General features: G+C 32.1%; 1 protein-coding gene across 6 annotated transcripts in view; it reads left to right on the forward strand.

Annotated features, from left to right (window-relative positions):
- Nucleotides 1-22,024, forward strand: part of TBC1D5 (TBC1 domain family member 5) — a 466,695-nt gene that overhangs the window by 154,502 nt on the left and 290,169 nt on the right. For all 6 annotated transcript variants that reach the window (XM_039837041.1, XM_039837039.1, XM_039837045.1 and 3 more), the window contains one exon: nucleotides 17,506-17,637. In XM_039837041.1, coding sequence (XP_039692975.1) covers nucleotides 17,541-17,637 — 97 coding nt within the window. In that variant the 5' untranslated portion in view covers nucleotides 17,506-17,540. The remainder of the gene's footprint in view (nucleotides 1-17,505; nucleotides 17,638-22,024) is intronic.

The following is a 22,024-nucleotide window of genomic DNA, read 5'->3' on the forward strand; positions in this document are numbered from 1 at the left end:
TTGTCTTTTTGTTTTGTTGATGGTTTTCTTTGCTGTGCAAAAACTTTTTAGTTTGACTAGTCTCGTTTGTTTATTTTTTCTTTTGTTTCCCTTATCTGAGGAGATATATCAGGAAAAAATTACTAATGGCAATACCAAAGAGTTTACTGCCTATGTTTTAGAAGTTTTATGGATTTGGGTCTTACATTTAAGTCTTTAATCCATTTTGAATTTATTCTTGTGTAAGGAGGTGGTCCAGGTCCAGTTTTATTTTTTTGCATGTATCTGTCCAGTATTCCCAACACCATTTATTGAATAGGCTGTTTTTACCCTATTGTATATTCCTGGCTCCTTTGTCACAGAATAAATGACCATGTAGGTATAGATTTATCTCTTGACTCTCTATTTTGTTCCATTGATATATGTTTTTGTTTTTATGCCAGTACCATGCTGTTTTGATTACTGTAGTCTTATAGTGTGATATCAGGTAGCGTCCACATTCAAACTGAAGGGGAAAATTGTAGCATTCCCTTTTTCTGTGAACTACCTATTTCTCTCTTTTGTTCATTTATTTAACTCTTCCAATTTTATTTCTCTCATATGCTTTTTAAAAAGGAGACTAATACCCTTCTTACCCATTAGATGGTTGGGTTAAATGAGGTAGTATTTGTCAGTGCTCGTCAAACGTTTTTTCATTATTACTCCCCTAAAAAGCCTTTAAAAGTTTTTTCTCCTAATTTTTCCCATTTCACCTGAAGTTTTAATACCTCAGGTTTACACAGATATACTGTGTATCTGTTTATATACTGAGGTCTGTTGGAGGGCCAGAAACCCTTATAATATGTAAGATTCCCCACCCCCACCCCAATAACCATTTTTCTTCTCAAGGACAGTGTCACTCCTGTTGAGAATACATGGTATATGTGAAAGTTTTTGTAAACTTCAAAGTGCTATTTAAATGTAAAATTTTATTGTTAATCATTTGCATTTCATATGATAGTATATATCTTTTGCAGCTGCCTTTTTTCTCATTGCAGATTTCCCTTTTTCAAATATAGGCATTTACTATTTTGTTGTTCATTTTGCTTCATTTGGAACAATCTTTTTTGAGATGACCTCTGATCATCTCTTTCTGCCCATCTGTGCCTGTCAAAATGTTACTCTTCTTTCAAAGCCTGTCCTAGACATTCTCTTTTTCTGTGAAGTCTTTCTAGTTCCCCATAATTATCCCTTGACCTTGTAGAGTTAAAGCTGTTGTAATACAGCTCCTTTTCTGTGACATTCTGTCTTTCATTACGTGGTCTGTATATTTCCCGTATTCCACCTCCTGACAGATTGTAAGTCTCAAGACAAGGATGTCGCCCTCCTTTCTTCCCTGGTGCTTCTTTCTCAGTGTCATCGTACATCGTGGGAAGCCTGAAGGATCTTACATGATTTTCTAAAGAAGTCTAAATTCATATTGCCACTTAGCGTGTGACCTGGGGTTGAGAGCCTTGACCTGCTAGCCTCAATATCCACCTATATAAAATAGGGAAAATAATGTTGCCTTTCAGATAAGATTGCTGAGCACATCGAATGTGATAGTAATGTAAAGCACAGTGTCTGGTATTTAGTAAGCATTCAATAAAATATTAGTAATCATCAATAGTACAAACATTTCTTCAGCACAGAGAAGGACATTGAACAAAATATCATAATCATTTCTCTTTCTTATTCAGGATCATAATTTATTGTTCATTATTCCATATTTACAAAGGGAAATTTGTTTTTTTTTAATCTTTTTTTTTTTTCAAAATACATCCTGCAATATAATTCACCATATAGGGACCATTTAAAGTGTACATGAATGATGGTATAATGTACAGTGTATTTTTGATTTTTCAATACTATATTAAAATTATGTATCCATTTATTTTTTAAAAAAATCCTTAAGTAAAAGACAGTCCAGTTGAAAATTAGGCAAAAGATATGAACAGGCAGCTCTCAAAAAAGGGGACCGAAGTGGCCAATAAATAGATGTGAATGCTTAATTTTATGTGTCAACCTGATTGGACCATGGGATGCCCAGATATGTGGTCAGAGATTATTATGGGTATTTCTGTGACGGTGTGTTGGATGAAATTAATATTTAAATAGATGCAAAGCAGGTTGGTTTTCATAATGTGGCCTCATCTAATCAGTTGAAGGCCAGAACAGAACAAAAGACTGACCTCTCCCCCAGCAACTGAAACCACAGTAGACTGACTTGGACTTCATCTACATCATCATCTTTTCCTGCCTAATGGCCTTCAAACCAGAATATTGGCTCCTCCTGACATCCTTCAAACTAGAACATCAGCTTTTCCTTGGATCTTTAGCCTGCTTGCCCCCCCTTGCAGATTGAACTTGCCAGTTTCTGTAATCATGGGAGCCAATTCCTTATAATAAATGTCTCTAAATAAGTAAGCAAACGAAGCTTTCTGTATATCTCTTAGTGTATATGTAATCTCCTCTTGGTTCTTTTTTTCTGGAGAACCCTGACTAATACAACAGTTGAAAAGATTTTCAGTCAAGAAGCAGTCAGGAAGATGCTAATTAAAACTACAATTCGGATTGGCAAAAAGTAAAATGGCTCATGATACTCAGAGCTAGCAAGGAAATGGAAAGTAAGGATTCTCCCGTAACAACACTTAAATTGGTACTGCCACTTTAGATAAAAGTTGGGCAATATTTTGTTAGAGTTGAAGATGGGGAAATGATTTGATCCAGCAATTTCACTCCTAGATTAAAATTAATAGAGTTGTCATCAAAATAAGATATATTAAATGTTAAAGTATGATATCTTAAATTTTATTTTATTTTTTTTAACATTCTCATGAAAATTATTTCATCCTTTTTTATATCTAGTTACTTATTTAGCTTCATGTATGTGTCCTACCATATGGGCTCACAATTGCTATTTTGTGCAGACTTCTTTAGGGTGCTTAATAAAATTATTTTCAAAGTGAGATGATTTAAAGAAAGACATTAAGAATTTCAACTATGTCCAATATTAAATTGTAGTAATAGCTAAAGAATATAGATTCCTTTTTTTGGTGCTAAGACTCATTTTATCAATAAATTACTAGACTGACTCTATAAGGAATGATGCGTGCTATATGTAAATAATCCGTGTATTAGAAGGCAAAGAATTAGGTTTTCAAATATGAGGAAGAGAATAGATCATACCAATGTATTTTTGTAACTAAATCATGTAAGGTTACTGCTTTGACCACTTATTTACTTATCACATTTATTTAAATAACTAGTGACCTTTCTCAGATACTTAGTAAAAACTTGGAGCTTCACACTACTTTGCACAAAGTCTACTATATTAAAAATAAGTAGCAATCTTAATCTTTCACTTCAAATTAAAATAGTATGTATTTATAGCTTTTAAAGTTATAGCATAAAAACATTTCTTCACCAAGGAAGACTGTAAAAATGTGCTTAAGTGAAAGTGAGTATATTTGAACTAATGAGGGTGAATGATTATCAGGTTTTGAAAGCCTCTATTTATACAAAAAAAAAAAATAGGAAAAAATTACTTTGATAATATCACTGAAAATGCTTGATCCTGTTTATTCCCATTAGAAATTAAGACAAAATTTCTAGGTCTTAAATAGTTTCCAGACTCTACAGATATCTATTTATCTAATTCAGTGTATAAATGGAACATTATAATTTCAAAGGACTGTGTCATTGCTTTACAAATGACAAAGCATAGCATAAAGTTTGTCAGATTATCAAAGTTTTAAAATTATGCAATGATTTCATTTAAATTAGTATGGCAAGTATTGTAGTTGTCTAATGTACTTTTAAACTTTTTATTGTGGTATAGAATGAAGTTTTGAGATATTGTGCTACTACTATCTTCTGCCTAAGTGTATACACAGGAAGAAAGAGATAAATATTTTTGCTAGTAAAATTCTCTAGGAATTGGCATACTATTTGTGTATCCCCTCTGTAGTGCTTCTATACCCACATTACTATTTGTGTATTTATTTGTTTTGTTAATTGCTCCCTTTTATAAACTTTTTCAGGTCTTCATTTGTTCTACATGGAATTTATGGAATTATTCTGTTCTTTAGTATGCATTGATGACTTGAAAAATTCTTCAGCAGTATCCATAGAACCTTTATGTTTTGTGACATCAGAATATTCTGTGAGCACTATGTATTGTCTTCTGTCTTTTTAAATTATTCCTTTCTTCCTTATCTATCTTTCGTTTTGTCAATGGTTTAAACATTCCCTCTCATGAAAGTAAAATCTAAACAGTTTTACTTTCTTTTTAAGGTCCTATTATGTTTACATTTTTATCCTATACATATATATCAGTTAGCTTACATGGACTTCTAAGTGGTTTGGGGATTAGAAAACATACAGACAGAAGTTATAGGCACAGGTCTCTTTTGGGTAAAGATGGAACCATTACAATCAACATTGATATCAAAGATTCTGAGAGAAACCCTCAAGTCATATCACTGTCCAATGAAACTCAAATTCATTTTATAGTAAGTTTTAATATTTTAAATGATTGTCATTTCCTGGTATTTTATAAAGTCTGTATATATTTGTGTGTCATCAAGTTGGAGAATTGGAGTTTTTCTTGTCTATATTAATAATGATCACCTTCTATTACAACTGAAACATTTTCATATTCATACTGAGGCTTCTTGGTTCTTATGCCCAAGTATATAGAAGTTTCTACTCCATGAGCAAATATACTAGTCATTTCTGAAGTTAATAATTAATTAATTTGGCAATTTTCGTATGGAGTATAGCAATCTTCACATTATTAAACTTTTTTAAATTTAGGGTTACATATAGAGCTTATGCACTATCATGCATATTAACATTTTATTTACAATATGAGAATGAAAATGTTATCTATTTAAATAAGAGTAGTCTCAAAAAATTCACAAAGTTCAATTTTTTTGACTTTTTTTTTCTAAATGTACCTATTTTTTGTGGGGGGAGGAGAGGGGTAAGATAATCTCAGTGTAAGAATAGTCATAAACTCTGTCTCCACCCAATAGGATCCTCAGTGGCTCCTGGACTTTTGTTAGGATGTTTCATTTTTCTGCAATTTGATTTCCATTCAGAAGTTTTTGTTCACTTGTTTATTATTATATTTCTTTGAACTCCTTAGGGCAATTGAAAAACAAGTTTCTCTGGGGCTGGGTCAGTACATTTGAGTAGGACATTTTGGCCTTTCTCATTAGCAATTAGATACCAGCACTGGAAAAACAGCTCTTTCCTCCTTTGAGTAAATTCTTTTGGGATCTCATCCTTTCAGAGTTTTGATCTCATTTAATTCTGGAGCTCCTACAGTGGACATACTGTAGGAGCTCCATATTTTCCCATAGATATTCATCTTTATCTACTGGTAGGGTTGTCAGAGGAAATATACAATACACTTTTAAATTTGAATTGCAGATAAATAGTGAATACTTTTTAGTATATTCCAAATATTGGTTTTGTTGGTTTTTTGAAATTCAAATTTAACTGGGCATCAGTATTTTAATTTTATTTTAATTAATTATTTCAATTAATTATTAATGCTAAGTCTGGCAGCCCATATCCTGAGCTCTTTCCACAATAAACTTTGAGCCCCTTGAGTGAAGGAGGTGATTGTAACTTAATTCATCTATACCTAGTTTTCCTGACCCCATGATAATCGGTGATTTTTATTGACTGAAAGAATGAGCTCTATAATTATCTTTAATGTTTCTTTATTTAAGTATGTATAAAGCAACTTTGCTCTACTGACTTTGCCCTTTTATGTGAATTAAATTCATTGTAAAAAAATCATGTTTCAATGAATAGTTGCAGATCTCAACCTTAATTAAAATTTTTTTATCCCTACTTCTCTTCCCTTCTCTTCGTCATCTCTCTTCCCCTTCTCTTTCCAGCTCTTACTATAATTAGCCAGCATTAACAGCAAATGTTTGCTTTAGTTAAATTATTCAGAACATTTATTTTACTTGTCAAAGGTTAGATCAGGTTGTTGTTTGAACTGGTAATTAAATGCAGCCTAATATGCTCTCATATTTATATGCACTATAAGCTTGGGTTCCTCATCATTCTGTATAATTTTATGATGTTCAAGTCTGACATTTCAAAAAGGTTTTTGATTTCATGGGGAAAAAAAAAACATTCTGAGTAATCTAGTTTGTTATCTGATGTGAGTATCCAAAGTTACAGTTGAAAGTGAATACTACATTTCAGTGCATGCAGTATCATGGTGGTAATTTTCACCATGCAGTGTATAGAATTAAGCTCACTGCTTATCGAATTTGCATTTGCTATGAGGATCAATGCTGTAGTACTTGGCCCCTAGTTAGGTGTTCAATATGTATTTGTTAAATCAGTATTTTAGGTCATATTAAACAATACGGGGTATAGTTCAGTTCCTGTAGCTCCAACAGTGTAATCTAAGATGATATTTGTTCCTATAACATACGTCAAGATGCTTTTAAATCATTTCAGTTTGTGTGCTTGTGTGTAAGAACAAGTATAATTCAATCTTCATATCTGGGAATTATACTATATTGTGTGTCTTTTGGGTTTTATTGATTTATTGAATAATTGATTTTTGCAAGTCCTTATATGCTGGTACCTTGGACTGTAGATGAAGAAAACACATTCTCTCTCCTTAGAAAGAGTAGAGGTTAATGGAACATCAGCCTTTATATTAAAGAATGGTTAATGTTAGTTTGGAGTTAAACACAAGATAAATAGGCCTCTGTATCAAAATGGGGGAAGGAATGTTAAGGGAAGGTGACTTTTGAGCTGAATCTTAGGAACAGGTAGTAATTGGTTAGGCAAAGAAGGTCAGGATAGTAGTAGCAGGCAGAGGAGGCACATGTGTGGAAGTTCTGAGTTACACAGTTTGGTACAGCTGAAGAAAGATTAAATGTGGAGAAGCAGCAGGAGATGTTTCCTCTTTACTTGAAAATATTCAGTGGCTTCCGCTGCCCTTAGAACACTGCTTAGAACCTGAAGTGTGATCTGTAAGCCATTCCTTATATAGTCTTTGTCTCCTTCCTGAGCCTGATCATGAACTAAGCTGGGCCTGACTCCTTACTACTTTGAATAGAATGTGCATGTACTCTCTGTCCTCTGAATGTGCATGTACTCTCTGTCCTCTGAGCCCTTGCATGTTTCCTCTGCCAAGAATACCCTTCCTCCCTCATCTAGTCAGTTTTTACTCTCTACTTACAGTCTGCACCACCTTTTAGTTAGCAATGTAATCTTCAAAAGATTTAGTCATACATCTGCTGTCTTATGAAGAATTTTTAATATTGATTATTATTGTCAGTAAACTATGACAGTGAATCTTGGTTCCTCTGCAGTCTTTAGTATATGTTCCCACACATGATCTTATTTAATCCTCCCATCACTCATCAGATAGGTATTATATGAGATTAACAAATAGATAAAATTTCTTTAATTAAAAAATGCCATCCTTTATCTAGAATTTAATTTCTTCTGAAGAAAAAATAGATAATTGAAATAAAAGTAAAAATATCTTTCAAAACAAGTAGACATAGAGTTATATAGCATACTTTCAATGTGTTTATATATGTGTATTTTTAATAAAATTGACTTAAAAGATTAACCACAAGATATCATATACTCGATGTCAAATATAAACCAGATGTTATACTAAAATACTTTCAAATTTATTTTTATCACTGAAATATTCCATTTTTTGTTAATGTGCATAAGGATACTCGGAAATTTTAATGGTTAACTTTATTCATGAACTTCATTAATTTGATTAATCTCAATCATTGGTTTATAGTATATTCTCATCATTGGCCTACACATTATTTATTATTCTTTTCTTTTCTTTTTCTTACTATTTTATTATTTTTTAATGAGTGGTTAACTTTGTAAAGGTTGTATATTGTATAACAATATATTACTTGTTTCTCAGAAATTTCTCAATGTAAACATTTTCAGTTGAAATGCAAGGCCTTATGGCAGTCTCATCTACTATGCTAGTGTGTTTAAGAGGTGGTCTCTAGTTCTAGCCCTGAACAAGCAATGGATTATTTTTTCCTATAAGTGGATAGCGTTGACTCACAGAGCACAGGTCATAGGCTAGGCAAAATGCACAGAAGCTTTCTTGCTGTCTTTGGTCTTCCATGTTTTCCATAGGATTTCTAGCCAAAGGGCAAGGTTAAATATAGCAGTTTCCCATATAATTTAGGTTGTGATGAGTGAAGATGGCAGAAGAAAGTGTGTAGGTGTGTCTGAGAGCCTGGTGGTCCGCAGGGAACTTGAATTCTCTTCTCCTATTCTGTGGTTTTGAGTGTGTGCTGAACAGTAGCACAGACCAAGTGTTTGTTTAGCTGCCTCAGGCTCTCCTAAGTGAGGGCCCTGGGTCTGGTGCTGACTTTCACCCAGAGGACCAGTCATTGCTTCTTTAAAGTGATTATTAGAAGATCTTAATTACCTAATTTCTGGTCTGTTTTATGGGATCTGTCTTCTCAAATATCTTTAATTCTAATCTCTTTAACATTTATTTTGTGCTAATATACATCCCTGGCATGCACCTAGGAATTCTTGAAAAACTGATTTAAATTAATAACTGACTTGAATTCAATTAGATTTCCTTTCATTGTACCTTATTGGACTCTTTCCAACTATTATCAGGAAGGCCATAATATAAAAAAAATAATATATACCTTCCAGATATGAGAGATACAGTAGTGAATAAAATAAATAAAGCCTTTGCATTCATAGAACTGATAATAAGAGGGTGAAGTAATATGTAATATGTGGTAATAGGTAGTGATAAATGTTATAAGAAAAGTAAAGCTGGGTAATGGGATGAAGAGTATGGGAGGCTGTATGCTGAATGTGGGCCTGTAATCATGGGTGACCTCACAAATAAGGCAACGTTTGAGCCTGAACTTAAAGGCAGTGGGGGAAGAGAACCATGTGGATATCTGAGGAAAATGTTTTGGAACTGAGGAAAGTACAGAGGCCCCTGTGGCAAGAACCTGCTTGGCACATTTGAGGAACTGTAACGAGGCCATTAGGACTGGAGGGCTTGAGTGGCAAGGGGGAGGATTAGAGCATTAAAATTCAAAACAGTAGCTGTGGCCGAGATCATGTACAGTTTTGTAAAGATTTTGTATTTTGTTCTGAGTGAGATGGGAAGCCACTGGAAAGTTTTGAGCAGAGGTGAGACGTGAACTGAGTTAAATTTTAAGTAGATCACTCAGGCAGCTGTGAGTAAATGGATGCCCAGGTTAGAAACAACAAGACTTATTGGAGGCAACTAAATAGTTATGCCACGGTTGGCAGTGACCTAGATCAGGGTGACGACTGTGGTACAGAATGATCCAATTCTTGATTTTATTTTGAAGGTAGAATCGGCAAGATTTGCCAGTGTATTAGATATGCTCCAGGTAAAGCTTTCTGTGCTGACCTGAATTTGAGCAGATACCTGAATGATATTAAGGGGCTGAGTGTTCGCAGCAAAGGAAATGGAGATGTGCAAAGACCTAAAGTGGCAGTGAGCTGTTCTTTTGTTTAAAGAATAGAAAGAAGTATTATGTGGCCAAGCACACTGAGGGAGGGGGAGAATGATGTCAGAGGGTTAAGCGTGTGCCTGGACTTAAAGAGTTTGGGTTTTATGCTAAGTATGTTGAGAAATGATTTACAATGAAAAAAATCTCATTGGATATCATGTGGCAGTAGATTGTAAGAGGCAGCTATGTTAGGCTGATTTCAGCTGGCAATAACAAAATCTCTATTGGGTAATACAGTAAGAATTCTGTTATGTATAGCAAGAAGGCTAAAGGTAAGGTGAGTCTAGGATTGATTAATTTACTGCAATTAAGAGTATATGTCTTAGAAATGGAGAGGAAAACCACTAGAAGCCCCTGAGCAACTTCCATTCACATTGAATGGCTCATTCCAACCAATTTGGCACAAGGAATTGGGACCATCAAGATTGGCTTAGGACAATTATGACTCTTCATCTCCTTGATACCTCTCCAGGAGCATGTCGCCTGAACAAAATTTGGATTTTGTTGGGAAGGTGACATAGAGTGTTTTTATCAGCAAGGAAGAATGGAAGCTAGGAGGCCCGTTAGGAGGGTATTGCAAGAGTTTAGGTGAGAGATGAAGGATAAAGGTAGGGTGTTAGGAGCCGCCATATTCCAGAAGTGAAGCAAATGCTTGAATATAAAAGATTAACTTTCTCCTGAAGTCTTCCATTACATAACTTTTCTCTGTAAGAAGACTCTAGACTAATGCTGTTGACAGAAATATAGAGCAAACTTGGGTGTTCATATTCTAACTACTGGCATTTATTACTTAATACTGTCGTGCGGTCTCCTGTGCTACATCCCAGTGAGGGAGATACTGCCCTAGAGGAGCAAGGAGAAATTACTCTGGCACCAGGCCACAAAAGAAAAGTAGGGTGTTCAGTTGATACATAGAATTTACGAAGGGGAATAGGTATGGAAAAAAGGTATGACTGAAACTTTTTAGGGAGGAAAGTGTAAATGTTTTTATATAACAAGCTACTCTGGACAGAATCAGGTGATGCATCTTAGCTCTTGGCCTTCCTGCAGTGATATCACTTGGTACTGTAGTGATTGATGTAATGTGAATCCATAGCATTTGGGGATTTAGGTCATTCACAATTTTGGCTGTTTGATAGTGACTCCAAAGGTCCAGTGTGACTTATTCATAAATTATAATTTTACTGAGGCATATGTAAGTTATGCCTGCATCCACAGCTTACTTGTTATTTTCTTTTCTCACTAGATATTCATTTATTCTCAGATGGTGATTTGAGAAAGCACCTTGCAACTATATAGGGCCTAATAAATTTATAATCCTAGATTTCAAAAAAGCTTGCATGGGAGATAAGTAAATCAGAATTCTTTATATTACATTGTAGTTAACATAATTAAAAGTCTATCCTATAAATCCTGGTTTAATTTTTCTTAGGACAATTATTAAATCAGTGTTGCCATTTGAGGTGGTTTTGCCAGTAATAACTGTGTGACCTTGAATAAGTTACTTAATTCTGGTTTTCTTAACATAAAAAGGGATAATAGCCACACAGAGTTGTTGGGAGGTTTAAGTGAATTTATGTGTAAAAGTGTCTAAATAGTGCCTACTTCCTAATAAATGCTATATTTTTTATGTTAATATTAAATTAAAAGTGCTATCTTTAGTGAAGTTTCTTTGGATTTTCTAGCCCTACCTCTTGTAGCCAAGGGATAAATGTCAGATCCACATGGTCTTTTAGAAGGCTCTCCCCACAGTTGGTCGTATGCTTCTAAAACACTTCAGGCCTCCCCAGGTTTGCACCAAAGGGAGGTTTTTTGTTTGTTTTATAACAAAATGTTTGATTTGATTTAATTTGATTTGATTTGATTTGATACTTATGTGAAAAGCAGTGATTTATTTCTTTTTCTTATTCTTAGTATCATCATCAGTTTAATATAATCGGCCAAGTTATTATTAGTTTTCTCTTTTCTAATATTGCTCATTCTTCTTAAACTAATTGTTAGTTACCTTGGTTTTATGAAAACCTGACTGAATAGTTTAATAGAGGTGGTATCTATGTAAAATAGGGACAGAAACAATTGGAAGTAGTATTTTTATCTCTGTATACAAACAAACGTTTTAGTCACCAGATGCATCTTGAGCATTTGTTCAGGAGAACTCTGAAACCATATGAGGCTATACTGTGGAGAGCTTTGTGTTAGGCCACTTTAGCTCTATATTTATAATGCTCGATTTCTCTTGTTTTTTTTTTTTTATTTTTATTTTTTTTTATGGTCTTAATTGCCATTTTCTATGACTTCATAGCATTTGAATAGTGACAGGTGAATTATATTCTTGTTTTGTAATATAGAATATTTAAGCTCACTTGTGACCTTTCATGTATTATATTCTACATATTTCTGATTATGTATATTGTTTATGAGTCTAGTATTTTTATAGTGGATTGTTTAACCTAAACATCTTGTTTTGATAGCATGGAATTGTAAAGATTAAATTTGTTCTAATTTTCTTTTGATCACTGTTCTTAGTATATAGATCCTTATTATAGATTTATACCTATTTAATAGACAACACTTGAGCAGTACAGTTGTGTGGTTTCAGGATTTTACCAATGGGTGATATTTAATATTGAATGATGTGTATCAAGACAAATGCTTTTATATATAATTTATTTGGCATTGTAAATGCATTTATCTTGTGAAAAACAGACCCCCCTGTTGTCAGACAAAGTATTCTGAAAAGGTTTGGAGTAAATAAATAATAAAACTACTTTGATATACAATCTAACCAATATTAAATATTAAGACTTTCAGATGATTGATTTTAATACTTAATTAACATATTTAAAATCCAATGTAACCCCCTTACATTAAAGAATGGTAGAATTTAAAAATAAAACTTCTTTCCATTTTTTGCTTTCCCTCCCTCCCTCCCTCCTTTTCTTCCATCCCCTTCCTCTCTTTCTTTCCTTTTCTTCCTTCCTCCTTTTCTACCTCTTTCTCTCCCTTATAATTAATACTTTTGGACATCCTTATTTCCATGATCGAATTTACCAACATTTCTGAATAAATTTTTTTGTCAATTTTATACATAATGTTTAATTACTCTGTATTTTGATTTGAAAATATAGCTTGTATCAAAGTTTCTTGCTTTTATAGCCAAGATGTTATACCCAGCATTGTAAATGCATGCTACCTGTAACAGATACTTATTATGCTGTATTCTCTCCCCCTTTTATACTGGTGCTCTGGAAATAGTTCATTTAAGTGCTTTGATATGCTTTTCTTACAGGAGATATCTTTATGTAAAGTAATATTACTCTGTCATTTCAGTGTTAGACTTTAAAGTTTACCATCAGTCAAGAATTTAAATGAATGAAGTATGCTTATATGAGCTTTCTGAATATGAATGTCTTTAGAAGACACAATTCAGAATGCTAATTCTATGCCTGTGTATTAAAAACAGTGAAAGAATGAATACAAACCGAAATACATAGAACTTCAGATTTAGAAGGAATATATTATTTTTCTAGAGGCTTTGATTATATGATGCCATTTTAAAAGAGAAAATTTTATTCAATTAACCTGCTGTTTTCTCTGTACAATGCTAATAATTTAAAATTTTCAGAGACTGCTTGTGTTGCTTCAGTTTACATGAAAAATAATATTATTTTGAAATTTTATTTAATAGACTTTAAAACTGTTTTCTAAGCTTTAGTGCTAAACTCCTACTCTTTAATTAAATATGAACTATTTCATACGACTTTCTTTTTTTCAGACAGATCACTTTTATCTTAAGATTTAATACTGCAAGAACCAGAATTTTGAAGCCAATACAACTGCCCTTAGGATTAGATTTGTATTTTAAATGGCAGTTTTAGCCTAATGTGTCAATTCCTGTAACCAAGATAGCAGTAACACCATATTCTACAACCAGTTTTGACTTTTTTGAATTTGAGTTCATGTGAAGCAGGAACTGTTATTTATAGTAAGTATAGCAAAGAAAGAGCTATCTCCTTTCTCAGGTCTTGGAAAGTATATTGCTGTGTTTTCTGAATAAGGTTGCCTTTACTTTTAGAAGTTATTTGAACACTATTTTTGTCAATCAGGAAAATTCTAGAGACAGCTTGGTATTATTTAAGAAAACTGAAATCCATCAATTATGGATTTGAGGAGTCATTTATATTTTGGTTATTATATATTTTTCTCTCTATATATCTAGATTCTGTGCAAAGCAGATTAAAGCATACCAAGTATAGAAGTTTGAGTTTATAATATAAATATAAAATGTAATGGTCTATTATGAGTTTCAAAATATTTATGCCATTTTGACTTTGATAGTGATTATCTTAAAATTTTCAAACCAGAAAATTATTTTCTTAATTCTTTGTTTGAATTCTTATCAAATATTTTCTTATAGCCTGATATTTATAGGTAAAGATTAATTCATAATAGTGATTAAAATAAATATAGATTTATTTGTTTAAAAACCTTTAGTGTTCTGCTTTGTAGTAGTGAAATATTTATGCTTGTTGGTATAGTCACAGGACACAAGTTGGAAAATTCTTAAGAAAATTATTTCACATTTAAAGGCAACATTATATTGCAATTTTATAAGATAATCACAATAGCAGTAACCAACACTCTTAAATATTGTTTTTATTCTAGAAAGCTAAAATAGCCATTTGTATTTAAAACAAAACAAAAAACAAAGCAGCACCTGCTTAATAAGTTACTTTTAAACTAGATTATTTAAATCCATAATTAAAAGAAAAGTAAGAACATTATCTCAACTTTTTTTGCAACAGATTTCTTCAAAATAACTCTGTTACTATTCATCAGGTTTGCTTTAATTATAAAAGCATTTCGGTGACTCTGTTTCAGTCTATAGGCATAATAAATTATAATATAGTAGATGCCTGATTGTTAGAATGGTTGTAGACTGGTGTACTTGGTAAATTTTGTATTCTGGTTATTGAGAATTACCATAGACTTGTCAATTTGTAAAGAATTATTATTAAAGCTAAAATCAAGTGGCTTCTTGAACTTAACTTTTTCTAAAGAGTCAAAAAGACATTAAGCAGCTTTGAGCATCTTGAATAAATATATGAACATCTCATATTGTAGAGTATTATATTTTAGCTATAGAAAGGTTTTTTTATGTCCTTTAAAAAATATACTTTGATATCAATTTGCTTGTCACTTGTCTATTTCTTATAAAATTTAGAATACATAAAATCCCCTTATTTGTATAGTTTAGGTATGTGAAGTCTGTAACAGTGGAAGTATACTATAAAAATAAGAAATTAAGGTAATGATATGAAAACATGGATAAGACATTAAAGAAAATTTGAGGAAATCTGGCAGTTAACTTGGAATATGCTTTTTCAAATGTTTACTCTTGTATTTTTAAACGTATAACAAAATGTATAGAGAAAAATGAATCTTACATTAAAATAGTTGTCCATGGGCCAAATACAATTTTGAAATATGTTTAATCTGTTCCACATAATTTTTTTTAATTTGAATTATTTGCCAACACTTTCAAGTAAAGTGATTTCACATAAAATTCTGGATTTCTAGCTTGTCTTGTAAAAGTTAAAGCAGAATAAAGGACGTTCCAATTATTCACAGATCCTATCCTCTTATACCTCCTTGTTTTATACCTTGTCTGTTTCTTTTGTTCATTAATGGGAGCCAAATATAGTATAGGAGTAAAGAATGTGAGTTCTATAGCCAAACAGTATGGGTACAAATTCTGGCTTCAACACCTGCTAATCGTGTGATGATAGACAAATTACTTAATCTCTCTATTCCTCAGTTTTTTCTTGAGTAAAATAAAAATGATGATGAAGATACGTCATAGCATTGTTGGAAGGATGAAATGATGAGTGTACACGAAGCATTTAGAGTGGTTTTCATTAGCATATACTCATTGCTCAGTAGACGTTAACTGTAATTAATAATGCTTTTTGCCTGACCCCATTAGGCATTTGAGTTTGGTGATCCTTACTTCTCCTTAGCATAAGACTTTATTTCTTAATCTGTTCATTTGATTAGCAGAATTTATCAGATATAATTGATCATCTGCATTTTACTATCCTCTACTAGATTATATTCCCCAGAATTCCTTCTGTATAGTATCAAAAATTCAACTGAGTAAAATTGAGGAACTAATTTGCTTTATTTAGTGATTCATGAATCAGGCAGCATCCCATCTAATAAACAGAGAGGAATTCTAAGTTGCTGTGCAAAATGAAAGTCTTCCATAGGCATAAGTGGGAAAAGAGATTGTTTCGGTTTTAGGTAACCTGGGTATAGGGTCAGAAGTGGGTTACCTCATAGTGGTGACCAGGTAATTCCAGGTTGACTGGTTAAAGTTTACGTTCCTGGGAGAAGCTGAAACTGCAATTAGGTTAGGTATTGGGTCTTGGTTTGCTGATGTGGGGCTTAGCACAAGTGATTTCATTTTAGGCCTGTTGTTTCTTTTTTTCAATTGTAAGAATTCAATATATGTTGATTGATTTGCATACATAAGTGGATATTGTCTAGATTTATGGATTTAGGATTTATAGCTTTAGGAATTCTTACTGTATGTTGGCAATGAAAGTCTTCTTCTTTCTCTCTTGTTAATTTTGCCTCTCTGCTTCTGTCAGTGTAGCTTGAAATTTCAAAAATAATTTAATTTAAAAAATCTTTAATCAAATCGTATTTATAGAAATGAGGAGAAAAACCTTCAAAATGATAAAAGAAAATATAGTTGGTCATTTATATAATCTTGCCTTTGTAAGCGTAATACCAGAGGCATAAAGGAGACATAGATATATTTGGGTACATAAAAGTGAAAAAATTACTTATGTCCCAAAAATGCCATATAATTTGAAGACAGACACATTATGAAAAAAATGTATGTATCATATGACAAAGGTTTAATATTCTTAATATTTAAAGCATGCTTATAAATCATGAAGACAATCATAATAATAAACTCTATCTATGAAAGACAATAAACATATGAAAGAAAACATATGCAGTCTTCAGTAATCTCACTAGTTATCAAGCAAATGCAATATAAGATTTGACTGTCTCAGTGGTCAAAAAAAAAAAAGAATTACTCGTTCCCATTGTTAATGAAGGTCCACGGGAAGCACATTGTTATGTACAAATCTTCCTAGAGCACAATTTGCCAAAAACATATCATCAAATTTTATTTTTTAAAAAATATATGTTTTAGTCCAGCAATTACAATAGGAATTTATCCTAAGGAAGGCAGTAGTCATGGATGCGACACAAAGATTTTGAATAACTGAAAGCATCCTGACTGTTTACTAATAAAGAATTGGTTGCATAAATTGTTACAGCTGTATAATGGAATACTGGGGATGCATTAGAAGTGCTAATAGAGATTTTTTTATGGGAAGGAAAATAACGATAATTTATATAATCGGCTTGTTTAGCATGATGGATCACATTAAAAAAATACATATTTTAAGTGCCCAGAACAAGGACAGGGATATATATAATAAACTGAAATGTTAACAGTAATACTAATATAATTATGAATGATTTTAGTTTGCTATATGTTCCACATTTTGAAACTTTCTATTGTAAATGTATATTCTTTTGGCAGTAAAACAAAAAGATGTTGCAAATGTGGCAATAATTTAACTTATGATTTAACCTTTTGTGCAGTTTATTGACAATAAATGTGATTGAACATTGAGGTAAAAGGTTACCAATGAAATTCAGATTTGGGGAGAAATTCTTGAAATGGAAATTTAGTGTCGTTTTTTGTTTCTTTGCATATGCCTACTAATGTGTAGTAACAACAGTCCTGGGAATATGTGGAAAACTTGTTAATGTCTGTAATGTTCATTTAATTATTTCAGTCTTATATTTATTCCCAGTCATAGCAGAAAGAACAAATAGTCACATATTTTTTCTATTTTTCATCTTCCAGGTAGTCACTTTTGGTGACGTTGTCCACTTTTCAAAATGTATCATTCCTTATCTGAAACTAGACATCCTCTGCAGCCAGAAGAACAAGAAGTGGGTTTTGACCCCTTGTCGAGTTACTCAAACAAGAGTGGAGGTGAGTTTTGTATGCAGTTACATTCTGGGGTTGCTGGGAAACCTAGCAGAGGGTCTCCAGTTAGCAATGCCTGCCTTATTTATGTGTGCAAGTTCTCTTGAAGCTGAGCAGGGCAACTTTTAAGAACGTTTCCCTGGACAGGTAGGTATACAGCACTCTGAAACCAATGAATACCACAGAATATCGACTTTCAATTATAGACAGAAGCATTAGCCAAATTTTTAACGCACTATCATTCGTTTTTAAAAAACCATAAACAGTTATTTCAGCATCAGGCTGTTGAAATGCATAATGGTCTTTGTTAGACTTCTTTTAAAGTAGTCTAAGCTTTTGGTTTTGAGTTTGTAGGGATTTTTTCACCTCCAAAAAGTTGAGACTATTCCAGAATAAAAGACTTGCCCGATTCTTTTTTCTTTTTTTTAATAATTGAAATTTGTGTTGTACTTTTAAAGATCTATGCATTGAAATTGTTAAAAGATAGATTGGTAAAAGGTAAATTGTATTCAGTGTCTACCCTATAAAAATTTATTAAATGTATATGTGTCAGAGCTCTGTTATTATTTTCTCAGTATTAGTAATAATATAATATCTTAGAAGGAAAGGAGTTTTTGAGAATTCTTGAAGCCTTATTTTTAACTAATTCACTAAATATTTGATAAAATTGATTTATTGACTCAGGTCTACCATTACGTCATGTTTTGGGAATTTTAAAAATAATTGATTCCTTAAAGTGGCTATTTCTTTAGTATACAAGGTCTTGACTTTATGGGGCTTATGTTGAAAACAGTGTAACTTGCCATACACCTTATTTTTGTGACTTTATTTTTATGTTTGCTTTTATCTAAAAAGTCTCAAAAAGACTGCTATTTAAGGTTTTTAAATATGAAAAATAATATAAAAATTATTAGTGTCCCATTTCAGTGGTAAGAATGATAATCTACCTTCCCTAGTGATGTTTTTCTTAAATGAAATACTTATAAGAAGCACTCATAATTAAATAAGTCAAATTATTTTTCCAAACACTTATGTAAGTGGGTATTTTAAAAGTGAATATGTTCTTGTGTTATAAGTATATAAAATAGTTTCACCAAAATTTTCTGGCTTATATGCTTATTTTAGAGCATAGGGTTTTCTCTTAGGTACATATTTTTCTATGGTCTAGTTCATTAAATATTGAGGCTTTTCTTTAAAAAAAAACTGATAAAAATATTTTAAATTAATTTTATCCTTCATTGTTGCAGGAATGAGTAGTTACCTTTACTGAAAAGACTTTTCGTTTATATCCTAGCCTAACATTTCTATGACATACAAAGTTATTAGGACTGAATTGATGTTTAAAAGTGCCATTAATTCATTTACCCCAAATGTTCATTAACAATGTAAATGTATGCTGATGTTCTATGAGACAAGGAAGTGACTAATGACTCTTCCAACTAACAACACTTAAAATGAATAGAAACTTTAGATAGCTAATCTTGAAGTAATCAAGACCCTCATTCAGCTTGGCATCTCTGTATGCTCTAAAACAGCTGTCAACTGTTAAAAATATATACAAAACACACATACGCACACGCACATGCAGAAAGAAAGATATGTAAATATCTGGTTCTTCAAAGCCATAAAGGTTACTAACCGTAGTGGGTTTTGTGCATCGTATATGTAAATATTTTATATAAAGCATCTATTTCATCTTTTTTAGATTTTCTTTTTGCAGAAAAACGTGTGTTGCATTTTAATGGGGTTGTCATATTTACTTGAAAAATCATCACCTTTCTAGTATGTTTGTTTATTTTAATATATGTCTTTCATGGGAGTCTCCATGTTTTTGAAGGCTTTTACACATTTTTCCCACAAGGGAATTTGTGGCAACTGGATGATTCGTTTTGTAAGTAGTCAGACACTGGACTTAATCAGTGGTTTCCCTGTGTACAAATTATCTTTTTTTTTTTTGTAATTCCTGTTATAGATTCCATAAATAAACAAGTCTTTAATTTCTTAAATCTAAATTTTAACATTCATAAAGAAGCAGTACATTACTGAGATAAATGATTCTGTGTATTCTGGAAAGCATTAGCAAAAATAGATAGCCACATAATAGGAATGACAGAAAACTGCCTATCATTGGTATATTTTCATGGGTAGTTGAGGAAAGTGAGTGAGAACAGAAAAAGGCACTGTTTGGATATATACATGCAAAATCTTAGGGCGTATATTCATGTGAATTAAACTTTTAACTGCATAGAAAGAGCATAGAAAGTATGATATTTTCTCTGTGACCTATTAAATTTGGTTATATACTAAATTACCATCTTAAATTCCAAGATCTTTGAACAAAGGGTATTAATAATTGACAAGCAACCTGTAATTCAATTGAAACGATAAAGAAGCAAAAATGTTTGTTTAACTATTCGTGATTATTCATTCTCAGAATGTAACTTTTAATGATCAATTAAATAAAAAATAATCATTTTCTTTTAAACTGAAAACAACAATATCAAGATTAAGGGAAACTCTGAACCTATTAATATAATAACATTCCTGGAATGACTAGTTTTTATAAGTTTATAAGAGATTGGAATGTACCTCATGATGAAAGAACATTTTCCTCTATTATGTCTCTTTTGAGAATAGCATTTTGTTACATATTGCCAGAGTTTTTAGCTTCAAATTGATATGCCTTCTTACTTACAGCTTTTATAGTATTCAGATAATTACTACTTAATGTAATGCCTTTTTATATAATATCTGTTTCAGAGCTTTCTTTCTATCTTCATGTATAAAATATTTAGTAACCTACTTTAAAAAAATAATCCAAGATGTTCAGAATATCCTACGTACTCCATTTTTGCCTCTTATGATTTTGTTTTTGTCCCAAATCTTCCTCTCTTTCTGTTATAATAGCATAGAGTTTAAGAACTAAAAGGGAGTGCCTGGCTTTTTTGATGAATAAGTTGGTAATAAAATAGTTCATTGAAGTTGATATAATAAAATGATGCTGCCCTGTTATGATCTTTAGTATTATTTTCCATGTAGTAAAAATAGATTTAGATATGTGTAAAAGGTGAATTTGTTTTGCTGAAGATACCTGGCCAAAGTATAGGATTTTGTCTGAATCATCTAATTCACTTTAAACCCTGCCCCTTGGTCTAATTGACTGGAGTCATCTTAGTGGGGGAAAAAAAATCTCCTTTTCCTGGCTTACAGCTCTTCAGTGGTTTCCATTGCACTAATTGTAAAATCCACACTCTTGAACATGATATTCGTGGCTGTCTTGCTAAAAGTTCAAGAAAATAGATACCTCCACTGGACAGAGTCATTGTTGACTGTGACAAATATAGTGCTTTTTGTAATCTCCCAAGAATCCAAGAATCCATAGTCTTGAGTACGTACTCTATATTTCAGATAAAGTAAACGTATGCTCTATACTAAACTGACATTAGGAATAGAAGGAAAAGTTATAATAATACTTGAAAAGCTAAAAATCAGTGGAAAAGGAGTCCTGGGGTCTTAGAAATTTGGAGGAGATGCAGTCTAGAGACAAGATAGCAGGATTTGTAGAGAGAGGATCATTATTTTTATTGTAATTATAAGGGGAAGGAAAAAAAGATGTTTAAGTACAGTCTGTTCATTATTCCAGTGGCAGAGTTCAGTGAAATATCACTGATGATTTAATTTCTTTTTTGATAAGTCAGGGTGAGGAAATTTGCTGAAGGTGAATGATAAGATGAAGTGTTTGAAGATTTGTGGAGAGTGACAAGGTTAGATTGAGTTGATAAAGAATACATAACCTTGGGGGCTAAGTTTAGATTAGACATTATAATTTATAGGTGATAACAAGCTTGTAAATTTGTATGATTATGTTCTAGATGCCAAATTCAGCACCTACAATTTAGCCAAAGAGAAAAGCAGGCAGGGCTTTGGTCTGGGTTGTATAACAAGTAGACCAGTAGACGAGGAAGTCAATGGTGAAATAATTCATTGATGGTTTGAGAAATAAGGAAATTTACTATCATAGAATGGGATTCGAAGAGGGCAGAATAAAAAATTTTGGAAGAGATGGAGTTAGGGGAGATGAAAGTAAAGAGTAGTATGATGGTAGGAGTCATGAAGGGGATATGGGAACAATATATAAGTGTTTGATAAATACATTAATTCAGTGGAACATTGTTTAATGGTAACCAGTAAACCAGATCAATGCCTTCATTAATTCTGTGCAATAATTTGGATCTACATTGTTTTGGGTAGGTTTTTGTTTGAAGTCTGTTTGTTTTTTTTTTTTAACTTTAAATACTTTATTTTTTTAGAACAAATTTAGATTCACAGCCAGATTAAGAGGAAGGTACAGATTTCCGTATACCCACAACCCATACATGCATAGCTTTCCCCA

This window comes from Pteropus medius, unplaced genomic scaffold (assembly GCF_902729225.1).
Source record: "Pteropus medius unplaced genomic scaffold, Ma_sr-lr_union100, whole genome shotgun sequence".
NCBI classification, from domain to species: Eukaryota; Metazoa; Chordata; class Mammalia; order Chiroptera; family Pteropodidae; genus Pteropus; species Pteropus medius.